An 18,486-nucleotide genomic window follows, 5' to 3' on the forward strand; every position below is an offset into this window, starting at 1 on the left:
CAGTGTGGAAACAGGCCATTTGGCCTGACAAGTCATCACTGACTCTCTGAAGAATATCCCACCCAACCCCATTGCCCTACCCTATTACTTTACATTTCTCCTAACTAATGCACCTAACCTACACATCCCGGAACACTATTAACAATTTAGCATGGTTAATTCACCTAAACTGTACACCTTTGGACTGTGGGAGGAAACTGGAGCACCCAGAGGAAACCCACGCAGACACAGGGAGAATGTGCAAACTCCACACAGACAGGTGCCCGAGGCTAGAATTGAGCCCTGGTCTCTGGCGCTTGAGGCAGGGGTGCTAACAATACATTTCATTGAACATAGAACATTTCTGGGAAAGTTAGATAAACGCATGAGGAAGAAAAGAATACAAGGACCCACAGACAGGAGTCGGAGGAGATTCTTGTGGAATGTAAATGTGGACATGGACCAGTTTGGCCAAATGATCTGGTTCTGTGCTGTAGACTTAATGTGGCTTTTACAATGTGTTGGGAATATAGTGATTGTAGCGAAATGCCCAGAACAGTTGTACTGGCCATCATGTATTACTGGGCCTTCAGTTGAAGGGGTGGAATTGGACACAAATTGAAGTCCTCAATGATTGTAAAATATTGTTATTTCTCGATGTGCAGGGTTTACCTCTGTACTGCACTGCAGACACACTGCACATCGCTGGCACATGCAATGCAACTACAATGCACCACAGAGGCCACCATCTTTCTCCTTTCTGAAAGACCTGAGCACACTTCTACCCTGAAGATGAACATAAAGCCCTTTCTTGCCAAAAGCAGAATTTCCACTGCTGCAGAAACAGATTTGCATGGCGATGTGGCAATGCAAACCTGCTGCTTTGGCACACAAGCTACATCTCAGAGCAGGATGAAATCAATGAACAATAACATACCTTGTGCAGGGTGGTATCCTGATGTTGGCAGGAGACAGACAGGGCGTTCCATAGGTACCCACTGGCCCTTTCACAATGCAGAAGTGTTGCTTGATGAGCCTCTCGTTTCCCCAACAGACTCCCTTGCATAGCCTTGTAAACGTGAAGAATTGCCTTTGGCAGTGGGCTTCTAGAAATAATGTTGCAAGACACAATGAGGAAATAATTTGGGTAATAAAAGACGCACCACGAAATTCACACATCCTTTTAGTGTTGGATCATTGTGTTTTCTCGTGGAATGGACAGGCTGGAGTGCAGGGAACAATATGATACTGAATGGCTGTCCACTGTGCTAAGATTTAAACATTTTAGCGTTCAGGGCCATCATTTCACAAAGCCAGGATTTAGGAAACAAATCATTCCTCATGTGACAAGGATAAGCAAGTGGTGCCAATATACACAATCACAAACCCCTGAAAGTACTTTCGAATTTTTGGGAAGCAATGTTAAAATAACAAGGGCATAACATGATTCAACTGAATTCAGTCCCAGCTACCAGGGTAACGTGGTTAAAATATGAAGATAGATTATAATGGCTAAGGTTCATGTACAGAAGATTAAAGGATAATTTAGTTGAGGTGTTTCAGACTAAAGGAGTTGAAAGAGTCAACAAAAACTACTTCTTCAGCAGGAGAGTTCAGAACAAGGGGGGAAAAGCCTCAAACTTAGAACTGCGCCAATCAGCGGTAATGTCAGGAAGCGATTCTTCCTGCAAAGGATAATGGAAATCTGGAAGTGTCTCACTTTGTAACTGTTGAAGCTGAGAGCCATTGGAAATTTCAAAACTGATATTGATAGGTTTTTATTAACAAAGATAGGAAGAGCTAGAGAATCAAGGTCGCTACAGGCGTTAAGATTCAGATCAGCCTTACGGCAAAAAACGGTTCAAGTGGCTGAATGGCCTCTTCATATTTAGGTAAGTGATAACTATTTTGGTGTAGGACTTTACTTTCAAATGCAATATTAGTTTTTATGCAAGAGAATTATTTCAGATCTCCAAAACACCTATCACCACATAAAGGCATTATCCTTCAGCCGAATGCCATTCATGGAGAAGCACTGACTTACTCAGACATCTGCAGAGACTTGGGGATTCGTTCCACTTCAGTAGACAATCCTTTAGCTTTCAAATCGTCACCCTGAAGCCAGTGTATAGCAAACATAACAATAGCTGTCCACCACTTACTGACAGGATCTGGACCTGACAACAGGATGGAGGATCAATTTACTGGCACAGCAATTACTTATTCTAATGAAGATGCTCATGTAAACATAAACCATGTTTAGATTTTCATACAAAGCATTCTTTCTACTTAAAAGGGTAAAGAACACCTGCCAAGTACTTCAAATGGCTTCCGTGTAGTCTGGTTTTACTTTAGCCGTTTCAGTTGTTCAAACACAAAACGGGGTGTCTTAATTGCTCAGGTCTTTGTTCATGAAAAATGTACATAATCTGCAAAAGGGCTGTAAACTTGTTGGCAAGAATAATACTTTGTCATTTACTGTTTGTCTTACTTTTAAAAAAATACTTCAGCTCATTTACAATGGTTAAGCTAAAATACCTCAAAATCTAATTGTTCCAGCTTACATCCTCACCTGTGGTCGTTCTCAGACTGGCATCAATGGCAAATGCCTGTGTTAAATTCCTTCTTGTGTCAGCACAAGTGTTAAGTAACTGCAAGTACTCAAAGGCATTAGAGAACTCCCTGCAAAGACAATACACCATCCTTAATATACTAGAATTATGGAAATGAAACTGAATTATGTGTGCTGGCAGGATGATTAAGGATATTTTTACTTACAAAAATTAGATTTATACAGAAAAACAAAATCAGAAAACATTGCAAACGCTTACAGGTCAGGCAATATTTCTTCAGGTGTATAGCGTTTTATCGAAAACAAAATGAGGAGGAGGAGAAAACCAGTTCCAAAGAAAAGTCACATCAGACTCAAAACATTAACTCAGTTTTCTCTTTCCATAGATGCTGACAAACCTGTTTAGTTTCTTCAGTACTTTGTTTTTATTTCAGATCTCCAGCATCCTCAATATTTTGATTTTATTTGAAGCACCTTCAAAATCTTGGATGTTTCAATGAGATCATCTCTAATTTTTCTAAATTCTTGAGAATATAGGCCCCATTTACTCAGCCTCTCATCACAGACACCACTTGATGACACTGCCTCCAATGCAGATATATCCTTTCTAAAATGTGAAGACCAAAATACACAGAGCACTACAAATGCAGTCCCAAAGTTCTGCACAATTGTAACAAGGTTTTTTTATTTGTTTACTCTAAAGCCTTGTAATAAAAGCCATTGTGTCATTTGCCATCCTCATTGCTGTACCTATATACTAACTGTGTTGCCTGTATAAGCACACTTAAGTATCTCTACAAGCTTTTAAAAAAAAATCAGTTTTTCTACTCATATTCATATTCTATTCACACCTCCCCACATTATGCTGTATTCAATTTCTGCCAAATGAACTTAGTGTGGAAAGATAAAGTACAGCATCACAGTTCCCTGCTAAACACCTTATACTAATGATGGAATTAAGTCAGATCTGAACAATGGATCATAACTTTAAGCAACAGTCTGACTTTGTTAATTCCTACACAGAAGCTGAAAAATGCAGGGCATCTTAATAAATGTATTGTACTTGTGCCACATTCCTTGGCCAAACTGTAATTAGTTACAAAATCATCCTCCCTCCTAGATGGGAATAGGTTTAAAAGGTAATCAGGAAATTTTTCATAAAACCAGTTATAGGTTGTTCCACTTTAATGTGACAGTTGTGTTCCTCTGCAACCTCGCGCTATAGAAAACCGCTATAAAAAAGCGTGCTGTAGAAGATCGCTAATAGAAAATTAGCCTGTTCAGTAGAAAGTTCACACTATCCAAACAAAGTACACAATTCATCAATCGCTTTATAGCCAATTCACACTGACGAAACGTACATTATAGCAGAATGACTTATACCACTAGAAATGTTGGGAATGGTGTCCTAACTTTGCCGCTACACACCAAACTCTCAATCAGCTACTACTTCCAAGCTCAGCCCACTTGAAACATGCACATTAGACCACTGGTGCTTTTGAACATACCCAGCTTCCTCAGTCTCTGGCTTAAGCAGAGAGCATACAGCTCTTTCAAGGAGTTTTTCACAAAATGCCTGGTTCACCTGGGCTACTGGATCAACTGCAAGAGAAAAATAAATAAGCCATACTGTATTAGAAGTGGTCATCTCCAGGTATAGGATGGTTACAGACTACTGATATAGATTATGTACTAGTTTAAATGGAATGACAGTATTGTAATTAGATTAGATTAGATTAGATTAGATTACTTACAGTGTGGAAACAGGCTCTTCGGCCCAACAAGTCCACACCGCCCCGCCGAAGTGCAACCCACCCATACATTTACCCCTTACCTAACACTACGGGCAATTTAGCATGGCCAATTCACCTGACCTGCACATCTTTGGACTGTGGGAGGAAACCGGAGCACCCGGAGGAAACCCACGCAGACACGGGGAGAACGTGTTAAAACAGATGATCTAATTTGTCAAATGTTTTTGATAAGAATCACCTCCTGGAACAACAGGAGACTCAGAAAGATGATCAATGGCATGATTTCTAGTTTTCTCAGTAGTTATCAGTTTCTCATTGTCTAATTTCACCCTATCTTTACATATGCTATGTTCCATTTACACTGTTATTTACCACAAGAACTGTTCAAGTTCCAGGTTTTGCCAAAACGTCCTCTCAGACTCAAAGATTTACAGCACAGGAGGCAGCTATTTGGCCCGCTGTATCCATATTGGTCAAAAATCTGACTGCACTAATCCCAATTTCCAGCTCTTAACCATAGCTCTGGAAGCTATGACAACACAAGTGTCTTTGTAAATACTGCTTAAACGATGAGTATTTTTCACTCAACCACCCTTTTAAGCAGTGAGTTTCTGACTTCCATCACCTTAATGAAAAGAATTCTTAGAAGACCAAGAGGTGAATTATCTCTTATTTTAAATCTATGGCCCCTGGCTATTGATCCCTCTACATATGAAATAAGTGCTTTCATATTCAGCACATCTGTGATCCTCAATATTTTATAGCGCTATTAGATTCCCTAACTTTCTTTGTTCCAAGCTCATCCTATCCAATCTTTCCCTTTAGCTCAGACCCTCCAACTTAGACAGCATCCCAGCAAATCTCCTCTGTACTCTCTCTACTGCAAATATATTATTCTTAAATACATATTCTAATTGTGGCCTAACCAGTGTTTTATACATTCCAGCAGATTGAAAGAGAAGGTTAGGTGAACATGTGTAGTTGGAGTGGCCAACTACAATTCGGTAGTATATGCAATGGTCTTTAAGCAATGTAGCAGTAAGATTAAAGCCTGGTACATCTGTTGACCATGTATTGTAGCAAATAATCTTTATATGTAATAAATATTATATTACAAAAGAAGCCCAAATCTGAAGATAGGCTGTTTGAGGAGAAGGCAATTATCTTGAAGCTAAACACACGGATGTGGGCAGAAAACAATAAAACAAAGGGAGGACAGATTGCTTGACTGCAAAGTGGTCAGTTTACCGTAGTCAGTACTGTACTGACATCTTATTCAGCATTACTTACTTGGATTTCGGAGAGAGCTGAAGAGACTTTCTCTAGGCGTAGATTTAAGTGACCAATCACATTCCACAAAGAACTGGCGTCCCAAGGGATGGAAAAGCCAGTGCCGGGTGCCAGGCTCAGAGACTCGCTGGGCTCGTCGCAGGAAATAGCGCTGGAAAGATAAAGGAAATAAACAGATTACAATCATTACTTCAATATTACTTCCTGGGGCCTGACAGGCACCTTCCAAGCAGACAATAGGCAGATGAGAAAAATTTCCTTGGAACCCAGGCTCTTCCTGCCATTTGCAGGTGACAGGTGGAGAACCAGCAGCCAGAGGCAGTTGCAGGAGATGGGGAAGGAAATACAGATCAGGCAAAGGTGCTCAAGATTCCTATATTTCTTTATACTCTCCTCAGCATTCAAGCAGAGAGAAGAATCATGCCCACAGTTTGAAAGCTTAAGGTACAACATATCGATTCCCATATTATCATTGCCTATCCTAAAGATGCATATGGTTCAGCATGTCTAAGCAAGATTCAGTGTTAGCAAGGCATGTGATTCTCCAGAACATCAAAACTAAATGCAATGGTGCCTGCATAAATGCTGCAATGTGCAGAGATGGACAATCAGGAATAGAATACTTAAGAACTTTTACCCATTGTACCCGAGCTTGAGTGAAGGTGGGTTTGAGAAAGGAAGGAAGGATTGCAAAATATCAGGTGCCCTGGCTAACACAGGTCGAGTCAATATTTGCCAGGAAGTGAATTTGAAACACTGCTTTTTTCTGCAGTAACACTACCACAATGTGCATTATCCAATAGAAGAGCAAGACTTGTGTATCTGGTTGGCCTCCTTCAGTTTTCTAAATGTACTAGCCACAGATGAGAACTCTGCAAATGTATTAGCAACTAAAAACTCTGCTGGCATGCTGTGACCAGTGATGTGCCACATGAATCAGTGCTGGATCCACTACTTTTCATCATTTATATAAATGATTTGGATGTGAAAAAAAATATGGTTAGTAAGTTGACAGCTAACACCAAAATAAGTGGTGTAGTGGTTGGCATAGATTACCTCAGAGTATAATGGAACTTTGATCAGATGGGCTATGGGTTAAGGAGTGTCAGATGGAATTTAATTTAAATAAATGTGAGGTGTTGCATTTTGGTAAGGCAAATCAGGGCAGGACTTATATAGTTAATGGTAGGGCCCTGGGGAGTACTGCTGAACAAGGAGCTTAGGGTGGAGTCGCAGATAGACAGGATAGTGGTGGTGGTGTTTGGTACACCTGCTTTAATAGGTCAGGCGGATGTCATGTTACAGCTCTACAGGACATTGGTGAGGCAACTTTTAAAATAGTGTACAATTCTGGTCGCCCTTCTATAGCAAGCATCTTGTTATACTTGAGGGGATGCTGAAAGGATTTACAAGGATATTGCCACAACTTTAGGGTGGGATGTGGGTGTTATTTGAATTATAAGGACAGGCTGAATAGGCTGGAGCTTTTCTCCCTGGAGTATCGGGGGCTGAGGGGTGATTGTACACAGGTTTAATACATCACTGGGGGCATAGATAAGGATAAAGTCTTGTGCCTGGGATATATGCATCTGTTTGCGGGTGCCTGCGTGTGTGCATGCATAGCCCAAAACTAGAGGGCATAGGTTAGAAACAGACCTGAGGGATAACTGCTTTATGCAGGGGGTGGTGTGTATATGGAACAAGGTGCCAGGGGAAGTGGTAGAGGTGGGTACAATTACAACATTCAAAAGGCAACTGGAATGGTACATTAATAGGAAAGGTCTAGAGACATATGGACTAAATGCTGGCAAATGGGACTGGATCAGATTGGGATGCCTGGTCAGTGTGGCTAGGTTGGACCAAAGGGTCTGTTTCTGTACTGTATGAGTCTACTCCACCTGGATTCCTACTGATACCCTGCCCTGAAGCTAAACATCAGAATTACGTGAATAGTAGTTGCAAGTCCTGTCTATGGTAACCTCACTGAGCACCTACTCACCGATAAAAAAGTCAGTCTGCCTCCAAAGTTGGTTTTAAAGCAAATGGCAGCTGTAACATAGATTTCTGCCATGAGTGTCTGGGGGATTTTCTCCTCAGCACATTCTGCCAGGTTAACCGCAGACAGAGCCAGGCTTATGGCACGCACTGGACTCTGCACCAACTTATCTACATTAAAAACAGGAAAAAGATAAATTATTTCCATCTCAGTAGCACTAAGTATGCCATCCTTCAGCTTCACTTGGAATTTCAGAACAAAAGAAATACAATTTTATCCAAAAACATTAATTGACCAAATGCGTCCATGTGAAGGACAAGTGAAAGAACAAATTTATTGGGCTGGATTTTCAGAGTTTTAAAAATGCCAGAGTTTTTTAAAAACAGGGGTGGATGGGACCTGATTTCAGAATTCCCACTCTCATTCCTGGTGTCCCTGATTTTCCTTGCTGTGGAAATTGCTGACCTGGTCAGCTCTATTAGTGGATCGTATCTCCAAATTTTTTGCAGAGTCAGCTTCTCCTCAGAAGAATCGTGAGCCTTAGGCCAGATTCTTTTAAAAGGAAAGGTAAAAAATCATCACCCAAGGTCCGCACTCATTGCCTCCTTTCCAATTCAATGGTCACACTACATCCCCTCACGCCCATAGTAGGGTTTCTAATGGCCCACAAGACAGTGGCTCTATGGCTTCAGCAAGCAGAGGTAGGGAAAGGAGACCTAAGGCAGCAGTTCTTCAGGTCTCCGATTCTTACTCAGGAGATTCTGCTGTGAGAACTGTGCAGATTGATTAAGGTAATGCTTATTCATGAAACAGGAAGAGGTAAACCTCTCCAAATAAGCAGGAATGGATGGAAGGGCCATTGCAATAGATGTGGGAACTTTTCAGTCTCGATACAATGTCCCTAGTGGTTTAACGACCTTGGGAGAACAGGAAAAAGAGGGTGGTAAAACACTTCCAGCTGTGAAGTTTCGTACTGACTTCCCCAGCATTCTGATGCATAACAATCCTCAGAACAGTACACCTTACAGCTTCACTCATTCTCTCAAAACACCTCCTCACCATCCCATCCAAGCAACAACGTTCACACTCAGCTTTGTGCCATCTCACACCCATAACACTGTCACTCTTCACAAATATTGACCGCATTCCACTCCTTTTAAACATACTAACCATCTCAGATCAGGAGATGGAATCATAGAAGCATACAAATCAGGAGGAGGAAAAAGCAAAAGGCATTCAGTTCCTTAAGTCGTTTTCAGAATGCAACAAGATCACGCAGCTGTAACTGCAACCGCAACCTCAAATCCATATTCCTGCCTATCCCGGGTAATCTTCCAACCCCTTTCTTAACAAGAATCTATACCTCTACTTTAAAACTATTCAAAGACTCTGCTCCACCACTTTTTTCCAGAAGAGATCCAAACACTCTTGAACCTCAGTGGTAAAAGTTCAACTAATCTGTGTTTTAAATGGGCAACCCCTGCTTTTTTTTAAAAACCATGTTCCCTCTGGATCCTCAATATCTACCGAGTACACCCTTGAGGATTTCATATCCAATCTTTCCTCACAGGACAACCTACCCATTCCAAGTATTACTTTAGTAAACCTCTATGAATTGCCTCCAATGCATTAAAATGATCAATATTGTTCACAGTACTCCAGCTGCAATTGCACCAGTGCCCTGTATAATTGAAACATAACCTTCCTACTTTATGTATTCAATACCTTTTCTGACAAATAACAACATTCTATTAGTTTTCCTAATTACTTGTTGTACTTGCGTACTAATCATTTGCAATTCATACACAAGGGCACCCAGATGATAGGTTGCATTGCTCTGAGAGATGCACAGTCACAATTATAGAGTCATAGAGAGGTACAGCATGGAAACAGACCCTTCAGTCCAACCCGTCCATGCCGATCAGATATCCCAACCCAATCTAGTCCCACCTGCCAGCACTTGGCCCATATCCCTCCAAATCCTTCCTATTCATATATCCATCCAGATGGCCTTTTAAATGCTGCAGTTGTACCAGCCTCCACCACTTCCACTGGCAGCTCATTCCATACATACACCACCCTCTACATGAAAATGTTGCCCCTTAATTCCCTTTTATATCTTTCCCCTCTCAACCTAAACCTATGCCCTCTAGTTCTGGACTCCCCCAACCCAGGGAAAAGACCTGGTCTATTTGCCCTATCCACATCCCTCATGATTTTATAAACCTCTATAAGGTCACCCTCCAGCCTCCGACGCTGCAGGGAAAACAGCCCTAGCCTATTCAACCTCTCCCTATAGAAAAATCCCCCAACCCTGGCAACATCTATGTAAATCTTTTCTGAGCCTTTCAAATTTCACAACATCCTTCTGATAAGAAGACGACCAGAATTGCACGCAATATGCCAACAGTGGCCTAATCAATGTCCTGTACAGTTACAACATGACCTCCCAACTCCTGTACTCAATGTTCTGACCAATAAAGGAAAGCATACCAAACGCCTTCTTCACTATCCTATCTACCTGTGAATCTACTTTCAAGGAGCTATGAACTTGCACTCCAAGGCCTCTTTGTTTAGCAACACTCCTGAGGACCTTACCATTAAGTGTACACGCCCAGCTAAGATTTGCTTTCCCAAAATGCAGCACCTTGCATTTATCTAAATTAAACTCCATCTGCCACTGCTCAGCCCATTGTCAATCAAGCAAAGTCAACACTTCTTTCCAGCTGTGTAAAAGTTAATATTTTTATGAGAACCAAGGATTCAGCCAGATAATACCTCTTACAAGATGCATGGCAATTGCCAAAATTCATAGGACAGATCAACAGAATTTTCTATAGATATCAACACAGCCAGTTACTGTGATTTATAATGTATGGCCTGAAAAGATAGTAGAAGCAGATTTAATTGTAATTTTCAAAATCAAATTAGATGATTAACTAAAGGTTAATGACTAGGGAAAAAGTAGAGGCAATGAAAGAATTGGATAGCGCTTTCACAGAACAAACAAGTTTGATGGACCAAATTACTTTTTTCTGTTGTAAGACTGCATGGTGAAATGCATCAAAGTACCTGTTAATTGCAACTGATGCAATTTATGATAAACTAAGGCAGCATCATGTGCACTCATTTTGGCCTCTTCTTGGAGCTGCACTTCCTGCCGGAACCCCCTGGTCCACTTCAAGAGCCAACGTGTAAACACCACTTTCTGAACACTGTGCCGAATGATATTCCAGCAAAGGCTACAAGCCAAATCCAACCGTGATGCAGGTAGTGCCCGTCCCAGCGCTAACAAACAAGTCTGTAAGTTTCCTGCAGCTGCTGTGAAGGCACCCTGTAACAAAAATCACATTTCCAATTACCAACTCGGACATGTCATATAATGTGGTTCATCCATTCTGGTCTTCATGGATACTCTTTTGAAAGATGCTCAAGAACAATCTTTAAAATATATCATAATGGTGCATAATTTGAATATATGCAAAGTTCCTTTCTCCCACAAACAGCTGATTGCTTTAGTAACGACTCTGACATCAAGTTTAATTTTAGTTCATTATGGTTAGTAACGGACGAAAACTCCACACGCCAAAAGGTGCGTCTTCATCCCCTTTGCATTTTCAGCTTAAGCAAACCAGTGGGATTGTCAAGTTAGGGACAGCTTAAAGTTATGAGCTGATGCTGACAAGGCATTGATTTGAGTCTCAAGTTTAATTTCTTGCAGGACCTAACTGGTATAGGAAACTTTCATTTCAAATGACTTGGACTGTATTTGAAACTCTGACTGCAGAACTGAAAGAACAGTTCTGAAACCACCATACCTACCAGTCTCTTACTTGCTTATTGTATAAAAAGTATAGAGGACAGAATATTTGATGTCACTTATCATCATTTGTCAAGTCACACTTAAAAAATTTCCTATCATGCAGGAACGACCTGGCTTTGCTAAACTCAACCCACTTACTAGGTCTGTCGGCTTGATCCTGGGGAAACCATAAACTTTACTTGAAATCCAGCTTCACAGCAACACATTTCCCCTCTAAAAGACAACAATCCTAGCAGTAACACCAAGGATCAGACAGCTGCTGGCTATTGGTAGGCAGGACTTCTTGGAAAGTGGGGGAAAATAGACAAGTGGCATCTCAAGCCAAATAAAGGGCCATTAAGTGGCTGTGGGGTGAGCTGGTCAAGGAGGCAATTTTGCAGTCAAGGGCAGCAACTGGATTTGTGGTTCAAAATAATTTGTCCACTTGCAGTTCGAATGGTGGGTGGCATCGTAATCCTATTAATGGTGATCTACAGTCAAACTGGAACAAAGCTATCCTATTGCCCAGATTTCAATGATCTTGATTAACCATCAAATTTTTTTTATATAGGTAATTTTATTGAAAAAAGAAAATTTTTAAAGTTTTTTTTACAAAATTACAAAAGTAATACAAACAAATATAAGCACCAATATAAAATAAAATAAATAAAAATAAAAAAAGGGAAAAAACCCAACTAACTACTGATCTATCCTACAAACAAAACATAAAATAGGATAAAATACATTACTAGCAATAAACAAAATAATTAAATAACTAGATACATGCTCAAAACACACTTGCATCAAGTCATAATAAAACCCATATTTGTATGGGATTCCTCCTCTTGGGGGCCCCCCAAGCCAGCCAGAACCACTGCCACAGCTAGACAAAAGCCCTGGGCGGTATGGCTGAAATATCTGTGTCGATACAGTTCAAAAAGGGCTACCATGTTTTCTAAAATAATTCCGGTTTTTGGTGCACCATATTTGTGATGAAGTCAAGGGGGATATATACCATGACTATGCTGAACCAGTTCGAAAGTCCTGGGGGGCCTTCCGCTACCCAATTCACTAAAATATTTTTCCTTGCACAAAAGGAGAGAATGGTAAATAATTTCCTCCCATACACATCCAAGGAGGGAAAATCTAAAGAGCCCAAAAGCAGGGACACTGGATCCAGTCTAATCTCCGTACCCAAGATCTCTTTCAAGGCATTCGCCACTCTATCTCAACGCCTGCAGACCTTATGGCATGTCCATAGACAATGCGTGAGTGTGCCAACTTCTGTTTCACATTTAGGACACATTGGGGAGGCTCCTGCCTCGAATTTTGCCAGTCGTTCAGGTGCCATATGAGCCCTGTGGAGTATCTTTAATTGAATAGCCTGAGTTCTATAACAAATAAAGATCTTTCTGGCATTTTCCCAGATGTCCTCCCACATTTCTAAAGAGATTGCCAATCCTAATTCTTGATTCCAGGTTTTATATAATTGTTCCATGTCCTGCGATGCTTTATTGTGTAATGAGTGGTAAAGAGTACTGACCATAGCACTCGCCTTTCCCTATCAGATTTGTAGGGATTAACTATCAGTGTGGTCTTCTTTTGTATAAAGTCGTGTATTTGGAAATACCGAAAGAGGTCCCTGTTAGGCAGTCCAAACGTCTAGTACAACTGCTCAAAGGGTATCATAACCTGCCCATTGAACAGATCCCCCAAGCAGGAGATACCTCTGGACTTCCAAGTTTTAAATGTAGCATCTGTCAGTCCTGGCTGGAATCGCGATGCTCCCACTGTAGGGGTATAAGGGGAGGTTTTTTGCAGGTTACCCTCATCTTGTCGCATTATCCTCCAGGCTCTAATTGTATTTAGTACAATATGGTTTTTACAATAATCTGTAATAGCTCTCCTTTTCTTGGGAGGTCTCAATATCTAACCAGACTGATTATGGGTCACAAGAGACCCAATCAGCTACACAGGAAAATAAGCTCAATTGGTACCTCCTGAAATCTGTAAAGTCCAACCCACCCCTTGCTTGTGGGAGCTGCAGCTTTTCTAATTTGATAGGGGGCCATCTATGATTCCAAATAAAGGAGCCGAGCCAGCCATAAAGCTTAATAAATGCCTGTCTCGGCAGCATCAAGGGGAGCATTCTCATCAGATATAGAAGACGAGGTAGAACATTCATCTTAACTAAGGCTACTTTGCCTAACCAGGATATTGGGAGATCTCCCCAGTCCTGCCTTATTTTTTAATTAAGCGTAGGAAACTGGCTTCATACAGCTGACCAAATACTGGAGTGATAAAAATACCTAAGTATAAAAAACGTTCTAGTGACCACCTAAAGGGAAAACAAGATCCGTCCGGTAAATTGGATGCACTGGCAAGACCTCCCAACTGCATGGCCTCCGATTTCATAAAATTGATTTTGTAACCCGAGAACATATCAAAATAGATTGACCACTTGAATTAAGGATCACTTAAGAAGAGGAGGGCATCATCCGCATAGAGAGTAATTTTGTGCTTGCCCGATCCAACCCTCGGAGCCATTACGTTACGGTCAGTTCATATAGCTTCCGCTAGTGGTTCAATCACTAGCGTGAATAATAATGATGAAAAAGGACATCCCTGATGACAACCCCTGCCAACACTAGGCTATCCGAACCTAAACCATTGGTGATCAGCGCTGCTTTGGGATCATTATATAATACTGAAACCTATTTAGTAAATACCTCTCTGACACCAAACCTTTCCAGTGCTTAAAAAAAAATGGCCATTCTACCCGATCAAATGCCTTCTCTGCGTCCAGGGAGACAACTAAACCTGGTATTGTTCCCTGTTGACAGGCTTGTATCATATTTAAGACCCTTCTAATATTATTAGTTGACCTGAGACCCTTTATAAAAAAAGGATCAGACGGGGTTTATAATGTATGGTAAGACCCTCTCCAGTCGTAATGCTAACATTTTGGAAAGAATTTTGAAATCCACATTTAGCAAGGATATGGGTCTATAAGAAGAGCAATCTTCTGGGGGCCTTTCCCTTTTTAAGAATGAGAGAAATATTTCCTTCTCTCAACGAAGGCGGGAGGCAGCCCTGACTGTGTGAGTAATTGTACATATTTATGAGTGGCCCAGCCAGTTCCCCTATAAATTCTTTATAGAACTCAACCTGGAATCCGTCTGGCCCAGGTGCTTTACCACTCTGAAGCTACCTAACCGTGTCCAGTACTTCCTGGGTTGTCAGGGGGGTGTTCGAGATCGACACCTGCTCCAAGGTTAAGCCCAGAAGAGCCAAAGTTTTGAACAATTCCATCTTCCCAGTTCTACCCTCACAATCCTGCAACTTATACAATTCGAAATAGAACTTTCTAAAGTCTGTATTGATCTTTTTACGATCACAAGTCAAGGTACCAGCACTTTCTCTAATGGACGTAATGGCTTGGGGAGCCTTTTTCTTTCTGGCATGATACACTAGATATCTGCCAGGCTTGTCGCCATATTCAAATAATCTCTGTTTTGCAAATTATACTTTGCTCTTTGCTGTTTGGGTAAGTGCAGTATTCAAGGCTGCCCTAAGGGCTGTGATCCTTTGTAGCTTAGTAATGGACGACCCGTCAACATACGCTGTCTCAGCTGCCTTCAAGTGAGCCTTGAGCAGGTGCTGTTGCTCTCCCTTTTGTCTTTTCCGGGTCGCAGAATATGAGATGACCAAGCCTCGCACATATGCCTTAGTGGTCTCCCACATCATCGACGGGTTACTGGCCATACCAGAATTAATTTCCCAGAAGGTTTTGAATTCCTGCAAAAAAACTTTATAAATTTGCTATCCTTTAATAAGAAAGGATCCATACGCCAATGTCGGGTGCCTATTTCATCATCCCTAATCTTGACTTCAATATATACTGTGGCATCATCAGAAATAGCTATAATACCTATTTTACAAGACAGTATCGAATTCAAAAGGGTTGAGGGGGCAAAAAACATATCAATTCTGGTCTGGCACCTGTGTGGGTTAGAGTAGAAAGTAAAGTTTCTACCCTGGGGATGAAGGCACCTCCACACATCTGCTAGTCCTAGCTCCTTGTTCAGATCCGTCAGTTGTCTCGATCTCAGAGATCTACCTGTAGTGCTCCTAGGTATCCTATCCGTCTCTGGGTCCATAACAGAGTTAAAATCTCCTCCTATAATTTATGCCGCATCCCGAGAGCCATCAATTTGGAGAATGCTTCCATTACAAATTTAAAAGGGTGTGCCGGGGGGCAATAAAGATTCAAAATTCCATTTTCCTCTCCATGTATTTGGGCTTTGATCAATATATACCATCCAGACTCATCTTTTATCTGGCTTAACATTTGGAAAGGAAGATTCTTCCGAATAAGAATGGCTACTCCCCTACTTTTTGAGCTGAAAGATGAAAACAAAGCCTGACCAAATCCACCCTTTTGTAGCTTTAAGTGCTCTTTGACAAGTAGATGTGTCTCCTGTAAGAGAGATATGTCAACCCTTTCTTTTTTTAAGATTTGGTAATATATTTTTCCTTTTGATTGGCGAATTGCTCCCCTTGACATTCCAAGTGCACCACCGAAGCGAATGGCTAGCCACGATCGTCCAGGCAAGCCCAAAACCCCCCAGGAGGAAGAACCCCACCCAAAAGGCCTTGAATAAATACCACAGAAAATTCACAAATACAAAAATTCTTTAAAGCATTTAAACCAACACAATTAAAAACTACTCGTTAAAAAAAAACACAAAGCATATTTGAAAGGAGACTTTCCCTCTTGCTCCCAGGGGGCATAACTACCTATCAATAATCCAACCATAAATTTCTCCTAGCTAGGGCCCTGTCCTCGGCCCAGGCAATTATAGAATGGAGTAAACAAATTCAAGTGTTTTATAAAACCAGAGTTAAAAGTGAGTGACCTTCCCCCACCACACCAATACCTGGGTGCGTTTATATTTTGTATTGTTTTACTAAAGTTACAAAATTACAATGCCAGCAAGTATTAGGCAACTAAGATAAAGAAAGAGGAAAACCCCGCTGTAGAAAAGAAAAGCATAACAGAACAAAACCCCCTCCCCCACAAATCGAGTAAGCCGCACGAGCTATAAAAAAAGAGACCAAAGGAAGAGTAAAGGACAAGCCCCACCCCCAGGGAAAGATGAGTGGAAAGCAGATGAAGAAGGAAAAGGATAAACAAGGGGGAGGGGGGGGGGAAATAAAGTCATTATCCATATGGTTCGAGTCCCGCAGTCTATTTAAGAGAATCCAAGAATTATTTTACTTTCTCCGGAGATCCAAAGTTATAAACGGGTCCTCCATGGCTGATGTGCAGCATTGCCAGATAACACATGGAGTATTGAATATTTAGGTCTTTCAGTTGCTTCTTTGCCTCATTGAATACCCTCCTCTTAAGGACTACGGCTGGAGAGAAATCCTGAAACATTATCCTGGAACTCTTGTGCATCATGGCCTGGGGATCTTTGTTTTTCTTTGTAGCATTGGAGTCGGATTAGAACCGGGCAGGGGCACTGGTCCGACCCGGGCAGGGGCACTGGTCCGACCCGGGCTTGCGTACAGCAACCTGGTGGGCCCACTCCACCCGCACCTGGCCCCGACTCCAACTTCAATAATTGTGGGAGCTATCATTCCAAGAAATCCACAAGTTGGCCTTCCTCTTCCCGTTGGGGAAGGGCCAGCAACCGAATATTTTTCTGACGACCCCGATTATTGAGGTCGGCGATGCGCTCCTCCAAGGTCTGGATTTGCTGCTTCAGAGGCCGGGCCTGACCCACGAATGACTCGGCAGACATCTCCGAGGCCACGGCCCATTGCTCCGCCCCTCTGACACGCTGTTCGAGTTTTTCGATCTCTTGGTCATGCTTCTGCAGCTGGACCGGGTCTCCTCGATAAAAGTGCCAACCTTCTCTTGGCGTTTGGTGATCCCGGAGAGCAGGCTCACCACCGAAGGCAAGTCCCCTGAAGCGGCCGCGGATGTCTCTGCTGCTGCGGGAGGGGGTGGGGGAGGGGACCCCGCCTGTTGTGAGCTGCGGAAGTTTTTGCCCGTAGTCATTTTGAAAGAAACACCAAACTGTTAACTGGTGTTTGAACAAAAGCTATCCTGAATGATTTAAAAGGTGAGGTGAAGGTGGGCTCCCACTTCGCCAGAGTCTCAGGCACAGCACCGCAGACTTAGACTTACTGGGTCACCGCCATCTTGAATCCCCAACCATCAAATTTTATGTAACTTTAAAGCAACTAATCCAAGATATATCTGGACTAAAAATACATCAAAATCTACCAGACTTTGCTTTGAATGTGTAACAACAACAAGAACATTGCCCTTTCATTGCTAAGCAACACACTGTACCTCATGTTAACGATTACAAGTATCAAAATCAGAAAAACCTTTCTAAAACTTCCCTAGATTACTTAAATTAGTTGGTGAAAAAGAAAATGATTCATTTGTGGGCAGCACGGTGGCACAGTGGTTAGCACTGCTGCCTCACAGCGCCAGAGACCCGGGTTCAATTCCTGCCTAAGATGACTGTCTGTGTGGAGTTTGCACATTCTCCCAGTGTCTGCGTGGGTTTATTCCGGGTGCTCCGGTTTCCTCCCACAGTCTAAAGATGTGCAGGTCAGGTGAATTGGCCATGCTAAATTGCCCATAGTGTTAGGTAAGGGGTAAATATAGGGGTATGGGTGGGTTGCGCTTCGGCGGGGCGGTGTGGACTTGTTGGGCCGAAGGGCCTGTTTCCACACTAAGTAATCTAATCTAAGTAATCTAATCTAATCTAATTTATAGTGCACAGCTTGAGGGTTGAATAGAATGATATGTTGCCAAAGCTTTCCATCTTGCACTCATCAGAATAAATGCAATAATGTCAAATTTTGACAATTTTTAAGTTTGGCATTCTTGCATTTGCCCTTAGTGCAGACAAAAAGTTTCAGCAGCATGTCACTCTCTCTTCAACAACACCAATGCAAACTAACACATACGCCTATGGCGATCTCTACAACTTTAAGCTCTAATTAGACCTAGTGGAATATATAAAAAAAACTTCATATATCACAAACTGGAATTTCCCTCAGTCTT

At 41.8% G+C, this 18,486-nt stretch overlaps 1 protein-coding gene across 1 annotated transcript in view; it reads right to left on the bottom strand.

Moving 5' to 3' along the window:
* The window catches only part of srebf2 (sterol regulatory element binding transcription factor 2), a 72,871-nt gene that overhangs the window by 10,130 nt on the left and 44,255 nt on the right, over positions 1–18,486 (bottom strand). The window contains exons 10-16 of the mRNA XM_043679939.1: positions 10,664–10,925; positions 7,595–7,761; positions 5,596–5,746; positions 4,060–4,153; positions 2,552–2,661; positions 2,024–2,156; positions 917–1,085 (exon numbers count right to left, since the gene is read on the bottom strand). Coding sequence (XP_043535874.1) covers positions 917–1,085; positions 2,024–2,156; positions 2,552–2,661; positions 4,060–4,153; positions 5,596–5,746; positions 7,595–7,761; positions 10,664–10,925 — 1,086 coding nt within the window. The remainder of the gene's footprint in view (positions 1–916; positions 1,086–2,023; positions 2,157–2,551; positions 2,662–4,059; positions 4,154–5,595; positions 5,747–7,594; positions 7,762–10,663; positions 10,926–18,486) is intronic.

The sequence above is a fragment of the Chiloscyllium plagiosum genome, chromosome 39 (genome assembly GCF_004010195.1).
Source record: "Chiloscyllium plagiosum isolate BGI_BamShark_2017 chromosome 39, ASM401019v2, whole genome shotgun sequence".
Lineage (NCBI taxonomy): Eukaryota > Metazoa > Chordata > Chondrichthyes > Orectolobiformes > Hemiscylliidae > Chiloscyllium > Chiloscyllium plagiosum.